The 17,434-nt window shown below is 42.5% G+C and overlaps 1 protein-coding gene across 3 annotated transcripts; it reads right to left on the reverse strand.

The window, feature by feature from the left end:
• Positions 1 to 31: 31 nt before the first annotated feature.
• Positions 32 to 16,698, reverse strand: C11H6orf163 (chromosome 11 C6orf163 homolog). 3 transcript variants are annotated; one of them, XM_038348251.1, is made up of 7 exons: positions 16,641 to 16,698; positions 15,260 to 15,395; positions 10,869 to 11,451; positions 9,810 to 9,904; positions 8,013 to 8,120; positions 5,785 to 5,987; positions 32 to 529 (listed from the first exon to the last, which is right to left on the reverse strand). In XM_038348251.1, exons 3-7 carry the CDS (start codon positions 11,014 to 11,016, stop codon positions 88 to 90), a joined length of 996 nt encoding a protein of 331 aa, XP_038204179.1. In that variant the 5' UTR covers positions 11,017 to 11,451; positions 15,260 to 15,395; positions 16,641 to 16,698; the 3' UTR covers positions 32 to 87. The 3 variants fall into 3 exon arrangements, with proteins under 3 accessions (XP_038204179.1, XP_038204178.1, XP_041911929.1); XM_038348250.1 differs by having other exon boundaries at positions 10,869 to 13,118; XM_042055995.1 differs by lacking the exon at positions 16,641 to 16,698 and having other exon boundaries at positions 10,869 to 13,118; positions 15,260 to 15,539.
• Positions 16,699 to 17,434: the final 736 nt, after the last annotated feature.

Here is a 17,434-nt window from a genome sequence, read left to right on the forward strand (position 1 = left end):
AGCATGTTTGAAAATGCCATATGAATATCAATCAATGGTACTGAGTATATTTATTCAGCTGTGGGAAGCTGTCTCCATGGAGACATTTCAGCTGATGTCTACCCGGTTTTCTTCGTCCTTAGTAAGACAGGAAGGTGTTTTCTTTCTTTCAGGCAGGATAAAGTCGGCATGTCCTGGGGAGAGCTTGGGGAAGGTGTAATTGATGAACTTCTGAAATGCTGCCCTGGTTTCCTGTAATTCCTCCTCCAAGAAATCCTTCCAGTTTGTCATGATTCCCAGTTGCTTTGCCACAGACATCAGCTCCCCCTGGGTGTTGGCCAGTTTACCCATCACGTTGTCCAGCGTGGCCTGGTGGGTTTTTTCTGCTTCTTGAAGCACTTCCTGCACTTCTTCTTGCTTCTGTCTCTGAGCCAGGCCATAGTAGGTGTTCATTTCCTGCTCCTTTGCTTTTATCAGCTGGCCCAAGCTTGTCTTCTGATCTTTAGCAGTTGTCATGCCAGTATTCAGAAGTTCCTCCTTGGCCTTGTTGCTAAAGATCACACAGATTTACAAATTAGATTGACTAGCCACTAAAAACATAATGAATTGATCGTTAATCACGAAGAGTCCCCAACCCGAGAAACATGGTGTGCATGAGCTTTCGGAATATATTAGCTATCAATCATCAATCTAAAAATTGTGCTCAGAGGCTGCCCATCAATTTCTCAGCTACAGGCTGGGGCACAGCCACTAGTTTAATGTCTAATGGTGGCACTGAACTTAAAATAATGAAGCGACAGAGCCAGGGTCCTAAAACCCAATAGGAGGTACTTCTTCATGTCAGTTCCTCTCCTTTTGGTTGTTTTATGTCTTTGAAATAGTATCATTAATGTTTGATTTTTGTTGCTTTGAGTGAACTTGAATCAACTGCATAATTCAGGCTGACCTTCAACTCTTTTTTTATTTTTGAGATTACAATATAATAACATCATGTTTCCCTTCCCTTTTCTCGCTGTGAGCCCTCCCATATATCACTTCTTGTTCTCTTTTTTATGTCCAAATTATGTCCTCTTTTCATTGATTGTTGTTACATCATATATGAATTTATATATGCGCATATATATTCCTAAATATAACCTGATCGATACGCTTAATGTTAACCTATACGCATGTTTCAGCTGACCATGTGGTGGTGGGTAACCAATTGGTGTGCTCTTCCCTGGGGAAGCCTATGTCTCCCACTCTCAGCGTCCCTCTCATGCCTGCAGATCTTTGTGTAGAACCAAGGCCCCACGGGCTTTCCCCTGTCCACTTTGACATTTTTTGACAGCCTATCATTGCTGTCCTTGTCTGGCTCAAGCTTAGGCAGCCATGCTGGTAAGCCTTTATGGGTGCAGTTGCTGACACTCCTACAGACGTTCTCACAGCAAACTCCCGGATCCTAACCTCCAACTCTTTTTTTTAATTTACTTTTAATTATTATTTTTTTATTAAAGATTTCCGCCTCCTCCCCGCCTCCTCCCCGCTAACCTCCAACACTTGATCCCCCTCCTGCGTGCTAGGTGCTGAGGCTACAGGCCTAAGTCACCGAACCCTCGTTGCTTGTCTTTAGGATGGACGGAAGCAGGCTTTATACTAATGCATTAGCTTTAGGTTTAATCTTGATTTAAACTGAGCTATATTTAATTATAGATTATCCCAACTTTCTGATCACAGGGCCAAATTCCTTTTACACTTAAAATTACTGAGGAACCCAAACATAAATAGTTTATATGAGTTTTATCTATTGACATTAACAGAATTTGGGGCTAAAAGACATTTTAAAAGACATCAATTAATGCAAAATAACAATAAATCAATTCTACTTTAACACAAATATTTTTATGAAAAATATTTTTCAAAATAAAATATAATATTTGGTGAAGAGACTGGCATAATTTTACAGTCACTTGCAAAGTTCTTTTATGTACAGCTTAAAACAAAGCTGGTTTTTCATGTTATTTGAATATATTGAGATCTCCTACTATTAAAACTCCTGAAAAAATATAACACTCATTAAAAGAGAGAGAAAAAAGGAAATGACATGATCTTCTTGTAAAAAAAATGAATTTGACTTCATGGATATGCTCCTTCCCTGTCAAAAAGTCAGGGACCCTGAGGGCTCTTGGGCCATGCAGCTGAATGATTCTGACCTCTGGCTGCTTATATCATTCTATCTGTATATACATATTATATATATGTATATGTATATATAATTATATTACAAATATATATAGGTTAGATAATACAGATATGTAGATAAATAGGTTATAAATAAATGTTATAGTAGCCAACCCTACTGAACTGTTACCATGCACCAAGCAAGCTGCCAGGCTTTTGTGTCTATGTTAATCAGTAGCTCGGGAAATTCAGTTAAGTCATGCCACGGTTAGGCCCCATTCACGATGAGAACCCTGGCTCAGAGCAGGTAGGTAATTTGTCAGGTTCACCCATAAATGATGGTAGCAAAACCAGCGCCATGACCCAGGCAGTCTGAGTCCAGGGCAGTGTTCCCAGTCAGGTGTTGCAGATGCACTGCATGGACTTCTGTAATTACCTTGTTTGCCTAAGATGTCCGAAGAATAAAATACCTAAGATGTTGGGGTAAAGAATTTATGGTTTGTAATGAAAATGCTCCCCTTCTCATTCCTTCCTGGTGCCTCCAACACAAATGAAGTCTTTCTGAGGCTTTACCTCATTCTGTGGTTGAAATTCTCTTACTTTTTCTAGTTCTAGCCTGACCTTAAACCTGAGACTTCCCTAATCTTGATGTAATGTCATTCATCTCATTCATCTCCAGTTGCCAGGCAACTGGGCCTCCTCGTCCCACAGCTGGGTTATATCCACTATTACCAGCAAGGGTTAGTGCTCCATTCTGAGTGCTTTACATGTCTGCTCATTTAATTGTAGAAGGACCCACTGAGGCTGTTACTATTTTTACTTAACACTGTTATTATTCCCTTATGATAGGTAAGGAATGTGAGGCTCGCCAAGAGCCGTGAGAACTGTCACCAAGAGCCATGAGAACTGTTTTTCCACGTCACAGGGAGCAGGAGCGTGGCTTCCCTTAGCCACTACTTGCTTCAGTCTCATAAGAGGTCACCATAAAATGTTTTGCCGGTAGGACGGCACGATGAAAACAGCATTTAAGAACAGTATTCTGGCAACAGTAAGAAGGCTAAACCTTAGTGCAGTGAGACAGCGAGACCACCTTGTATCATTCTGCAGCCGTCTGGGGGTACAGTGAGGGTCTGAACCAGTGATGAAGGACAGAGATAGCAATCGAAACAAAAAGGAACAAGTCCAGGAAACCACAAAGCCCCAACTGCCTGCATTTAGGACTGCTGGGATAGATGACCCAGCCAAGAGGAATCAGCCAGAAGCTGGAAAGGAGGATGGAGGCCTCAGTAACCGCAGCAATGCTGGAGAGCTGTGAATTCATACTCATGCACATCCTCTGGATTTAGCCTGGTGCTTTATAAAACCAACAGGTTGTTAGTAAGGCTGGAACCAAAGCCTCTAGGGCCCAGGACAGCAACAGCTGAATGACCCTATCCAACATCCCCAAAGAGGAAGGTCCTCAGCACCAACCTTAGATAAACTGAGCTAATAAAGTCTATCCCAGGTATCTACCTTCTTTAAGCAGATAGTACACCCTGGTGTGGCATCTATGCACTCCCTGTAAGCAGTGCACATCCTGTGCACTCTCTGTAAGCTGTGCACTCCCTGTAAGCTGTGCAATCCTGGTGTGGCAGCTGTGCACTCCCTGTAAGCTGTGCACATCCCGGTGTGGCATCTGTGTACTCCCTGTAAGCTGTGCACATCCCGGTGTGGCATCTGTGTACTCTCTGTAAGCCATCTCTATTTTGACAAGGCTAGAGACTTGGAGGTTTGAAATTCACACTCTACTTAAGCACAGTGCTGGCACAAGTGTAACCATTTTTAACATAGTTGCAGGGTATGTCCACACTTACAAGAATTAGGCTGATATTTCATAAAATGGATTAGAAGAGAATAAAAGGGTATTAAACAAAATACACTCCACTACCTCAGCCTCACTGTGCCAGTGAGGGAACACAGAACATCTGTACTAGAAATCTCTCCGTTCGGTGCTCTTCTGAAAATTTTCCAAGCACACAATGTGAACATACTCACATAAATACAAACATACATGTGAACACACACAAACACATGCATGAACCTGCTACCATAGTATCTGAGATAGCCTGAACATTCTTTCTAGGTCCAAGTGACTCATATTTTGCTCTTGAATAAACTTCTTCCTATTCCCTCAGAGATAAAAACGGTGTTTTAATGTTAACAAGTGCTAAAAGGCACCAGGCTCTCTTCAAGGCATTTGGGAACCATGAGTGAGCAAAACAGACATTTCAGTTGGATATATTTAAATAATGGTCATGGCAGTTCTCTGATCTTAGTCCATAAAAGATGAAAATTGAAAAAGAAAAACTTACATTCAAGCCTCCCAGAGGAAAAGTTGAAGGGGGGAAAACAACAAACAAGAGAGGGTCCAGGAGGCTTCCGGTGTGTGAGGAGTGAGCCACGAGACCCTGAAAGAGGAGCCAGAGCTCCTCAGACGGAGAAGTGGGGGAAGGGAGCAAGGGCTCGACAGCCACTGTGCTAGACACAACTCATTCTCTAAGCAAAGATATACTCTAGGCAGAAGAGGGGTAAACCTGAATGCTACAGCTCTCCAGCCTTCTTTCTGGCCACTGGAATGACAAGTTTTAACTCTGGGAGAGATTTGTCTTCAAGGTCTTACCTCAGTTATACAAAGGTAGACATGCTTAAGTCAAGCGGCAAAGCCCAAGAGGGACAAACCCAGACTCAGAGGCCAAACAGGAAGACTCCATCTTGGTTCTGCTGCTAAAGTTTAGGGGGTCTTGGGCAGGCCACTCAACATCTGGAAACATGGGTTTCTCTTATACCCAGAAATTCCTGGACTGCTGACTGGGTTAGCTCAGTTGGTCCTCTCTCTTAAGCTCTCTCTGTCCCTCTCCTCCGCGTTCTTCCCTCTCCCCTTCTGCTTCACAGTGCACACTTATGTATAATATGATCTGTAAAATGATGTGTGGTTATGGACATAAATATATAAGGCTGAGAGTATATCCGAGGATGTGGAAAGATGTGAGCCTGTTACATTAAAGTGTTTGTTTTGGGGAGACAGAAGATGTGGGAGGCAGTAAACTGGGACTTGTGTGTCTTCTTTGGTGCATTTCTGTGAAGTCGATGTTTTTATGTATACTCCTATTCTTTCATAAGGAACAGATCAAGAACTAACACGTCCACCACAGCGTGTGAGCCAGGCTGGAAACAATGGAAAAGTGTTTATTAATTCTTCTGAGCCTTTTAATGCTGGAGGAACAAAATAAGAAACAGAATTTTGAGAAGGGGGATGGAGATATGACTGCGAATACAACATGGACCTTCAGAAGTGTTTATATAAATTTCAACCCCATATACATATATATGTGTGTGTGTGTGTGTGTATGTGTATGTGTGTGTGTTAGATACTTGAGTACTTACGCTATCATTTTTCTTAAATCAATCTCTCTCTCTCTTTCTCTCTCTCTCCTTGCCTCCCTCTTTTTCTCTCTCCCTCTCTTCTACTCTTGTTCCTACCAATATTTGATATATCTCATAATAAAAACCAGGAAAAGCTGGGCAGTACTCACTCGTACATCTTAACCTTATTTCTTTGTCTAGGTAGATTTTCACTGAGTCGAACGCTCGCGTTCTCTGGCGTACCTTTTCTGTTCCTGGACAGCTTTCTGGGCAATCTCTCTTTCTTCTTCCCTGGCTTTCTTCACTGCCTCTAACTTCTCCCTGTGGCACTCCATCATAATCCTCTGGATTCTATGAACCATGCGTTGTTCTGCGGCAGAGTGCTCTCTCTTCAGCTCCTCGTCCATGTTTTGAATCATCTCCATCTTGGTTTTTGCTTCTACAGCCTTAAAGAAAAGGAATGGAAAATTTGACATCAATATTACAGGGTCGATGACTTAAAATGAATACTGGAGGCTAGATCCATTGAAGTTTCATTTATCGGATGTAACAGAACCCGTTAAACAGGTGATTTAAAGGTAGCTGTGAATTATATGGAAATTTTTCATTTACATAAAATATTCAAACTGTATGTATTCATATATGTTTATGAAAGATCACATTGAAAGGCTGTATGCGAAGTGCAAACAGGTTAGAAGGGTATGGTTAAAGTTTTTCAGCCCCTTTTCTTTTTCAGTGCTGGCCACACCTGGGGTTTCACAGATGCTAGGCTATCCACTGGGCTCCAGCTCCAGCTATGTGATTTTATTGGTTGTCACAGTATCACGACACATGAAAATATGAGATGTGATGTTGGAAAATGGCATAAATAAACACCACGACGGGAGCCCGAGGCTCAGGCAGGAAACGGGCACAACACACGGTCACAGGAGCCTGCCTTCCAGTCCGCTCTGCTGCTCCACATCCCTCATCAGTCTAGGGTGGCTACCCTTCGTCCTTCATGGAGGCCACAGGCGCTCCATTGTTCTAGGGTAGGGGGACCGGTGGAGTATTTTCGACCAACTAGAGAAAGATCAGTAGTCAAAGCGTTATTTGTGGAGAAGTCTTACAAAAGGACCTGACAGAAAAACCTTTCAGCATTTTGGAAATGCCTACTAACTCCATGGGGTGCCGGCACTCTGCTGGGGGCCAAGCAGGGATTATCCTATGGCTAGGCAGGAAGTATGGAGCAGAGCTCCCTTTCCTATTGGTCATGTGAGTACAAGGACAGTCCGTTGGACCTTATCTGGCATGCAACTAGTATATGCTAAGTGCTCCTTGGAGAAACAATGGGTGCGTGGCCATCTCCTCGGCCGCTCGCCCATCACATCATTAGGCTCCCTGTCACTCTCCTGCAGCCTCTGCCCATGGATCACACACACGTGGTCCTCCTCTGTCTCCTCCTTGGCAAATGTGAAGGAAGTTCTGTATTCCGGTCCTTTGAACATGTTTTGGGACAGAGATGGAGAACTAAGCAGTGAATCCCTCTGCTGGGAACGCCGATGAGCTTGCAAGCTAGGAAGCTCCTCTTAGCCAGCCTCACTATCTAACCACAGAAGAACGGATGAGGAAAATGTGGTATGCACACACAGTGGAATTTGTTGCTGGCTTCTTTTTTCTTCAAGAAAATGGATGCAACTAGAGGTAATTATGAATTAAGTCAGTCTCAGAAAGAAATCTCATGCTTCTTCTCGTATGTGGTTCCTAGATTTTATGTTGATGCATAAAATCATGTATAGATATATGATATAAAAGTGGAAGTAAAACTGCTCAGAGAAACAAAGGCAACTATTGGGCAGGGTGAAAATGGGGAAGGAAGGTCTGAGGTGACAGTCCCAATATATACTTGGAAGTATACATATGATATATATATATGTATGTAGATATACACACATATATATGTTGTACATTGTCATGTACAATGAATACATATCACAGTGAAAATTTAAAACAACAACAAAAAAAGAGGTCCTCTTATCTTGTGACCATTGGTCTACTAGGACTACTTCAGGGACAGCAAATATGTCACTCTTGGCAGTTCAGAAAAAGCAAATTTAGGGAAAAAGATGTAAGCAGGAAGCCCAGAAGAAGGGAAGTGACAGCTTGCTAAGTCCTAGCACAGGACTGGACACCAGGGCTTGCATAATGACAAGACAGACTGCCCATATGTAGGTTGCGGTCATGCCAGGGAACCAAACACTAAACAGCTAGTTACATAAAACAGCTAGTTATTTCATTACCATGGTGATCCGGGCTATGAAAGGGCTATGACAGTCTTGTGGATCACCAGGTTCCCTCCCAACCTTTACGAAATACTAATCCGAACTTTACTAATTACTGCTCCACCTCTTCACCCCTGTCAACTAACATAAGCACCTTTTCTTTACCAAATGCTTCAAAAAAGACAATGAGCAAATTATTGCATACAAAACCTTTAAGTCTTTTTGATGTTGCTCTTCCAGTATCTGAATTTCAAACTTATGTCTGGCATGTGCGTCCAGGAGTGCCTTCTCCACTGCTTGTTCCTGGAGTTCTTTAGCCTTTGAAAGAAAAGGTTCATTTATCTATTATTGTTTCAGGAAAGGCACAGAGAAGCTGCTCGTTATTGAAGAAGTTGGCAAGTTAGGTTTCCGTGCTCAATGAAAAGTAGCAGCCACCATGGGGTCCCTAATTACACCGTTCTTACTCCTACATCCCACAGAGCCCTGGCTGCCTTAGCTAGACGCACATAACACACAAAGCCCTGGCTGCCTTAGCTAGACGCACATAACACACAGAGCCCTGGATGACCTTTGCTGTCTTTTGAATTATTAAAGGCAGGGCAGCTGCACATTGTGTGTGTGTGTGTGTGTGTGTGTGGTGTGGTGTGTGGTGAATATACATATGTATATGTATGTGACTATATGCATGCGGTTGAGTATGTTAACCTAGGAAACACAAGGAAGGGAGCCGACACACGAAGCTAAAAGGCTCTAAGCAGAGAGCATGAATACCATCGAGACCCCTGCATCAGGAGTTAGGAAAGAATTTATCTTAGATTATTTGAAGAAAATACTCAGATACTAGCTAAACTTAGATTCAAACTGTAGACTGTTCATAAAAGTGTTTCTTTATATCGGGACACATAGTAATTGGTGGTTCTTATGGTTTGATTTTTACAGCTACTAGATTCTTAGTGTTATACCATATCTAGACCAAAAAAACTTTAATTCTCTTCAGAAAGCCATTTATCTCAATTCATTTGTGACTGGAAGAACTGAGGTGATGGGTTTGGGGCTTTTCCAACCATGGGTAAAGTAGTTCTTCCTCCAGTCTTCAAATGATCCCATGGCACTAAGCAGCCATGCACACAATGCATCAGGATTTGGGCTTTTGTTTTATTTGCTTGTTTAATTCATGTGGGCTCCTTCTTAGATTTCTCAGGCCAGCTGTGGTCTTCCCAGCCTCCTCCTACCCCGGCCTCCTGTGTAGCTGAGTCTGTAGGAAAGCACCCTGGTGACTAGAAGCACCAAGGACTTTAGAGATAGTAGATAAGAAGAGTCCATCAAGATAAGGCGTTTGGGGCCGGGCGGTGGTGGCGCACGCCTTTAATCCCAGCGCTCAGGAGGCAGAGGCAGGCGGATCTCTGTGAGTTCGAGACCAGCCTGGTCTACAAGAGCTAGCTCCAGGACAGGCTCTAAAGCTGCAGAGAAACCCTGTCTTGAAAAAAACCAAAAAAAAAAAAAAAAAAAAAAAGATAAAAAAAGATAAAAAGATAAGGCGTTTGGGGAAATGGGCAATAAGTTAGAAGTATTTATTACATACTGCACAGATGGACTGCTCCATAAATGAATAGAAGACCACAGTGAACAATTTACAATGAAGTTGGCCCTATTCTGTTAAAGTTTCAATCAAACGAGAATAAGTGGCTGGAGTCATCCATACGGGGGCAACTTGAAAGGAAATCCTTGGCAGGACCTGCTTCTTACTAAGCATCACCCCGTGTTCAGTACATTCCTTCACTGAACTCTCTCACCAATCCTTTGAAATGGGAGTCATTACTACCCCACCCCCACCCCACAGATGAAGCCAAGAATGGAGAGGGCAAAAAGGAACATGCCCAAGAACCCAGAGTTGTAAGGACTCGGTGGGCTATCTCTTTGCTTGTTATTCCGAATTCACAGTTTTAGATAAATGCAGAGTAAGGAGCCTGTAGAAATGTGCTTAAGGGTAATTTCTGAGTCCTTTACCTGCTCCCACACTTTTGCTTCTGCTTTTTCAATGCTTTCCTTGAGCACAGCCTCTTGATACTGCTCTTCTTGGTTCAGGATACTTGCTCCAATATCTGTGTATTTGGACAGACATCATTACAGGTCCCTGTGGGCTGTTTCCTGGCTTTCCTCTCTACCATCAGCTAATATTTATGCGAGCCATCTAGAGACACCTCCTATGAGGTGGTGTCACTCATTTTAATTACTGTCGGCACTAAGAACTGAACCCATCACGATCAGCATGCTTCTGCCCGCTCAGCTGGCTGTCTCCCCAGCTTACACTGTCGTCTCTGAAGGTGCCCACTGGAAGGGGAAGTTTTCCACTAACTGATTAAGCGGGAACCCATCCCTTAGGCCTGAATCGAGTCAGTTATTTTTCATGCACCCACTCTAAACCATAGGCAATGAAAAATATAAGTCCTGCAGGGTGTGGCACACTCAAAGCAGAGTGTGAATTCACAAGGCATTGGCACGCTATCCATCTCTTGCCTTGCTTCTGACAGGACGTCTTTCTTTAATACATCATGTACGTGGCTTTCATTAGTGCTGGCCATTCCAACTCCGTCAGCTGTGGAGCTCTCCTGCATGTATGAAAAGTCCCCAGGTACAGGCAAAATTGGAAAGAATACATATTTACTATGATGTTTCAGATGTTAAACAGGTACAATATTTCAAAGCTTCAAAGCAATTTAAAAGATACATATTAATGTTCTTATTCACAACAAGAGACCTATTGAGAGGCCAAAACCTCTTTGCCATGCACAAAACTATGTAGAACGGCTATATTCTGAGACATTATCATTTCATGATGAAATTCTAGAGGCAAGTAACCTCAAACAGGACAGAGCTGAGAAGAAAGGCGCATGTGCTATTCTATGTTATAACAAATAAAAATAATAAAATCACTGCCAGGCATGGTGGTGCACACCTCTAAGCCCAGCACTTGGGAGGCAGAGGCAGGACTATAAAGTGAGTTCCAGGATAGCCAGACTTATGGAGAGAGATCCCACCCACCCCCAAAAAAGTAAAATCACTTACCCAGTATATCTTTGTGAGTGTAAAAGCGTGTCTTAAATGGCTTGTATTCATGGATCCGTTGGAAGGTTTCTTTGAAAGGGGCTGGTGGAATTATTTTATTGCAAACAGCACAGCAAACAAAATTTGTATAATCGTGATTTCTGATCATAGTTAAATTTCTGATTCTTTTTACCTCTTACAGTTAAAATAATATCAGGATCAGAAAAAAAAAGGTAGTTTCAAGAGAAGCTACAAGTCTAAGAAAGCTGGAAGAAGGCCAGGGTTTTAAGATTCTTCTAGAGGCTGGCAAGGACTAAACAAATCTTCATGATCAGGCAGTGGCTATATGTCCAAGAAATAATACCAGGAGCCTCTGCCATACAAGATGTAGACGACACTGGATTTGGGAAGAGATAAGCAGTTTCTCCCTCCCAATGTCCAGCATTAAGTTGTCAACTTACTTAACAACTGTTGCTAGGGAGGACAAGCTTTGCTCATAAAAGCGGCTTGAAATAATGACAGCTGAGAGCAGAAGGGGCTGCCGTCCATTTCTCTGACTTTCCTCTTGCTGCTGTAACAAGTGGACACGATCTTCATGACTTGCCTGTAATACACATTTATCCTATTGAATTTCTGGAGATCAGAATCCAAGGTGATTTTAGTGCTTTGGGGAGACTCGGTTTCCTGTCTTTTCCAGCTTTAACAGCCATACATCTCCCTAAGACTCACGGCCTCTGCTTCTGTGGAGGAGCCGCTCTTTCCTCGGATCTTTAGCCTCGCTCTGTGGACCTCTGTGTCTGTACCAGGCACCTCCACATCGGCCAGGATGACCCTGTCATCTCAAGGTCCTAAATGTGATCAGAGCCGAAAGATCTCTTACCACATATTCACAGGGGCCAGAGGTCAGGATCTGGACGGCTATAGAAGGGAGCATTAGTCAGCTAACCACATTTTAGTGTGCTTTTGTTAAAGAGTTCACTTTAACTAATGGACAGTGGAGACAGTCTCCAAAACATTCCCAGGTTATTATAAACGTGCTTTGGTGGCATGGCAGTAAAAGTGGAATTCTAACTGAAAGTTTACTTTCATTAAGTCTGTATTCAAAATCACCGAGCCTGGTTTTCAGATTTGGGAGGGCGTCCTAGTCACCTGCCTGTTGTTGCGACAAAACACCATGACCAAGGAAGCTTACGAAAGGAAGCCTCCAGTCCGGTTTATGGTTCCAGAGGGCTATGAGTCCATGGTGGCGGAATAAAGACACCGCGGCACGAGCAACTGAGAACTCACATCTGAAGGGCAGAGAGGGGGTACCTCTGCGGGTTTTGTTTAAGATGGGCTTTCACCACATCACTGTGGCTTGCCTGGAAATCGATTTGTAGGCCACGCTGGTCTTACACCTGCAACAGCCCTCTTACCTGGTAATTGAAGGCACATGCTACAACACCCAGCGAATCCTGGCTTTCCAACATAAGTAATTTGTTCCTATCACTTTTAAACAAACAAACATCCATTGTGCTGATTATATGAAGCTACTAACACTGTTTTCATTTGTGTGACAGTGTCACATACAGTGTCCCCAGAAAGATTGGTGTTATTAAGGAACCAAACCTTCGTTGAGATGAATTTCAGCACATAACTCCTAGAGGACCTTGGGCTAAGCACCTCACAAAAGTGGCCAGGTAATTCCTTCATGCATCATGGTTTTTATTGACTCTTATGGTCTAATATCTGTCTGAAGGACTTAAATAATTCAATCAAATGGTGTCAGAGCAATGATGTAAGAAACTGGTCAGTCAGATTTGGGAGACGTTAAGAAAGAGATGGATTCCATGTGAAAGCAGAGACCACTGTATCAGTACAGTTAGAGATCTGGATAGAGCATGAAGAAGCCTCTGTCAATGTGACTGTCCTATCTATTCCTGGATTCTTTTCCAAAAGTGAGGTTAACAAACTGCTCTCGGTTTGCCTGGAGCTGTCTTTTTTTTTTTTTTTTTCAGTTCTACATCACAAGAACGTCTTCAGTGCCCAGCAAACTGAAAGAATTGGTCACTGTAGAAGATAATACATAAAACCAATTAACAAGTGTTTACTTGAAGAAAGCCTCTTACCAGAGGCTTGTGACGTCATGGATCATAGAGGTCAACCTACTCCTGCCACTACTGCATCAGTATAATTACTGTTTTGTAAATACTTCCCTTTATTCTCACAGGTAAGTGTAACCGTCTTCCCTCATCAATGAAGCTTGAAGTAGACAGATACCATTAAAGAAAACTGCAGTTGGAAAAAAGGAAGAGAACAACTGAGCATGGGGTACCCAGCCCCAGTGGTGACATCTACAACACAGCTCTTAGAACAACTGAGCATGGGGGACCCAGCCCCAGCGGTGACATCTACAACACAGCTCTTAGAACAACTGATCATGAATGTTTCTGTACTTAATCCCTTGACATTTTATGTTTTCATGTTAATGTGGCTACTTGGTTATTAACATGGACATTGCACTTGAAGGAAACCATATTTTGATGAAAAGATCCCTACACCTAGGTGCAAGGAGGTCCAGTCTTCTCCCTGGCTCAGAATCACTGTGATCCAAGTAAATCTTTTAACTATTATTAGCTGTTTAACTAACTATGACAGGATTAGAACAGGCAAAATTCAAAATACTATGACTATTTCAAAGGATACTTGTTTTATTTTATTCTTGCTGGTTATGCCCTAAGTCAATAAACAATGGCTGAAAATATGAATACTTAGCCAATACTTTGCATATACAAAGACTGCTATAACCTGTGACACTGTAGAAATTAGCATAACTGGGCATTTGCTTCAAAACTTCCTGGCGATCCCTCCCTCATACACTTCTCACGGCTCTGTGCTTGACTATACTTCTTCCATGATTCCTTTACACAGATACTATAAGGTTGAAGGCTGCATGCTGTACAGTTTTTACAGCCCTTCTGTACTGCAGGAATCTCTGATAGTTTATCCAACAGAGGGCTTGGTAGTAAAGGTTTAATTGAGATCCATGTAGAGGAGCTAATTATGCTTTGTATATGTAGTATATGAGTGTGCACACTGTTCTTACTCATGCATAGGTAGACATTGGGTATCTTCTTTTATTGTGTTCCACCTTAGTACTTGAAACAGGGTCTCTCACTGAATCTAGAGCTTGCAGTTTCGGCTAGGCTGGCTCACCAGGGTATCTCCAGATACCACTGTTTCTGACTCCACCCAGACAGTGGCTACCATGCTTGACTTTACACATGAGTGCTGGGGATCAGAACTCCAGTCCTCATACTTGGGCAGCAAGCTAAACGCCCACTGTGCCAGCTTCCCATGGCCTAGCTAAGCCTCTTTGTATTGATAGATCAGGCATATCTAAATCTTCATGCACCTTGCAGAATCACAATGAAATACTAGACATTAAAACTAACATGATGACAACCTCTGTCTCTGTGCTCTTATTTGATAACAACACTGAAGCTAAATTTCAGAGGTGACGTATTCTGCTAGGCTCCAGTGATGACTTGGAGAATGGAGTAAATATCCAGAAAGCAAACAAATATAGGAGCCCACTAGAGAGGCTTAAAATACCCAAGGTGAAGGTGCTATAGTAAGGGGACTTTACTCAGTTTTATTTAGTGAGTGATTCTAGTTTAAAAACAAATGAGAATATTTGGTCTTGTGTTTAATAAATTATTGCAACAATTTATTTAAAAAAAACTTAGGCAGTATTTAATTGCAGACACACAGAAACGTTGTGGCTAAGTATACCATTTGTTTTGTCTTTTTCTGTGTATGTGAGTATGTTTTCTTATGATGTGTGATGTCTGTGAGAGCAACTGTGTGTGGTGTGCGTGTGGAAGGCAGAGAGAAACTTCAGGTGTCAGTCCTTGTCTCTTGTTTCCATTGCGTACGTCATGCCAGCTGGCCCAAGAGCTGGCCCCACCTGGCAGCTCACTGAGGTTAAGGGCTCACTCTACTGGGCCTAGCTTTAAATGGATTCTGGGATCCAGACTCAGGTTCTCTGGCTTCAGTGGCAAGTGCTTTACCTGCTGAGCCATCTCCCCAGCCCCAGTATAACATTTCCCCCTTTTATTGAAAATACTGTTTTCTCATACAATATATACTGATTGCAGTACCCCCTCCCTCCACTCTTCAGTTCTTCCCATCTCCCTTCCCTTCCAGATTAACTCCTTTTTTGTCTCTCACTAGAAAGAAACAGGCTTCTAAGAGATAACGGCAAAACGTAACAAAATAAAATATAAAACAAAAACCATGACATTGAAGTTGGAAAAGGCAATCCAACAGAAGGAAAAGAGCCCCAAGAGCAGACACAAGAATCAGAGACCCACTCGTTCACACACTCAGAACTTCCACAAAAATACTAAACTGAGAGTTATAATACATACATGGAGGACCTGTGCTGCTTCACACATGAACTTAAGGTTCCTATGTTCTTGGCTCAGCTGATGCTCTCCTGGTGTCCTCCCCCCTTCTGGCTGTTACATTCCTTCTGCTTCCTCTTCCTTGGGGTTCCCTGAGATCCTAGGGGAGGGATTTGATAGAGACATTCCATGAAGAGCTGTGTGTTCTAATGAGGCACACACCTTTAATCTCTGCACTTGGGGTACAAAAGCAGGTGGATCTCTGTGAGTTCAAGGTCAGCCTGTTCTACAAAGAGTTCCAGGACAGCTAGGGCTACACAGAGAAATCCTGTCTTGAAAAATAAAAGGGAAAAGAAAATGAAAAAAATAGAGGTGTGTTCCAAGGTGTCTCTCTCTCTCTCTCTCTCTCTCTCTCTCTCTCTCTCTCTCTGCTTAGTGCCTGGCTGTGAGTCTCTGTATTTGCTCCTATCTGTGGCAGGATGAAGCTTTTCTGATGATGGCTAAATAAGGCACTGATCTTTGAATGTAGCAGAATGCCTTTAGAAGTTGTTTTTTGTTTTTTAAAAAGACCAATAGTATTTTCTCTTACCCTAGGTCTCTGGGATACCTAGTCCCTGATTCTTGGTCACCTAGGCAGTGTCACATATGAGTTCCATCTCCTGAAGAGGGCCTTCCAGTCAAACCAGACATTGGTTGGTTACCTCTTACAAGCTTTGTACCACCATTGCCCTAGCATATTTTACAGGCAGGACAGCATTGTAGGTCAAAGGGTTTATGGCTGGGTTAGGATTTTCATTTCTCTTTTGGCAGCCTGCAGAGTACCTTCTCATACCAAAGACACTAAACATAGAGATGAAAATTCCATGTAGGCACCAGCCTGACTTCTCCATGTTCACTAGGTTGTGTAGGTGTTGTCTTCAGCAATAGGGCCTTGCTGTCAGTTTGTGGAGAGCAACCTATAGTCTTAGCAAAAGCTTGGGTTGTTTGGGAATTTCCATAAGAGCCCTTTGGCCAACATCTCAATTGGATGTAACCCAGTCCCTGTATTGAAAGCTTCATTTGGTGACAAGATATGGTCAGTTGGGACTCCATCTCCCCCATTATTTGGAGACCTCATTAGAATCTCCTTCATATATTTCATATATATGCACTATGTTTCCATACCACCCCTTAAATGCCCCTCAGTTCTAGCTGTCTCTCCCTATATAGCCCTCACCCCCCCTGATCCTTTCATTCCTCTGCACACACCCATTGTCTACCCATAAAATCTACTCTATCTCTCCCTCCCAGGGAGATCCATATGTCCTCTCTATATACCTGACCTTTATACCTGACCTCTCTGGTTATGGATTATTGTTTGGTTATTTACTTAATGGCTAATATTCACATGTAAGCAAATACATACCATGTTTGTCTTTCTGGGTCTGGGTTACCTCATTCAGGATGACCTTTTCTAGTTCCATCCATTTGCCTACAAATTTCACGATGTCATTTTTAAATAGCTGAGTAATACTCCGTTGTGTTGATGTGCCACATTTTCTTTATCCATTCTTCTGTTGAAGGACATCTGGGTTGTTTCTGATTTCTGGTTATTATGAACAGAGCAGCAATGAACATGGTTAAGAAAGTGTCTCTGTAGTAGGATGTAGAGTCTTTTGGGTATACACCCAAGAGTGGTATAGCTGGGTCTTGAGGTAAACAGATTCCCATCATTCTGAGGAAACACCATATTGATTTCCATAGTGGCTGTGCATGTTTGTGTTCCTCTTGCTCTACATCCTCACCAATATGAGCTATCAACTTTGTTATAGATCTTAGCCATCCTGACAGGTGTTAAGATGGAATCCCAAAGTAGTTTAGATTTGCATTTCCCTGATGGCTAAGGATGTTGAACATTTCTTTAAGCATTTCTCAGCCATTCCTCTACTGAAAATTCTGTTTAGATCTGTACTCTCATTTTTAAATTGGACTCTTGGTTTCTAATATCTAGTTTCTTGAGTTCTTTATATATTTTGGATATTAGTCCTACATCAGATGTGGAGGTGGTAGAAATCTTTTCCCATTCTGAAGGCTGCTGCTTTGTCTGAATGATGGTGTCCTTTGCCTTACAGAAGCTTTTCAGTTTCATGGGGTCAATTATCTACTACTTGTAGATCTTAGTGCCTGCACTAATGGTGTTCTGTTCAGAAAGTCTTCTCC

This window comes from Arvicola amphibius, chromosome 11, assembly GCF_903992535.2.
Source record: "Arvicola amphibius chromosome 11, mArvAmp1.2, whole genome shotgun sequence".
NCBI lineage: Eukaryota > Metazoa > Chordata > Mammalia > Rodentia > Cricetidae > Arvicola > Arvicola amphibius.

Excerpts from the sequence above, each read along its gene's own strand:
- C11H6orf163 (XM_038348251.1), bottom strand. The coding sequence starts at position 11,016 with ATGATCAGAAATCACGATTATACAAATTTTGTTTGCTGTGCTGTTTGC. Across the intron at positions 9,905-10,868 it reads CACTCACAAAGATATACTGG|ATATTGGAGCAAGTATCCTG; the intron begins GTAAGTGATTTT and ends CCAAATACACAG. Across the intron at positions 530-5,784 it reads GCTGTCCAGGAACAGAAAAG|CAACAAGGCCAAGGAGGAAC; the intron begins GTACGCCAGAGA and ends TGTGATCTTTAG.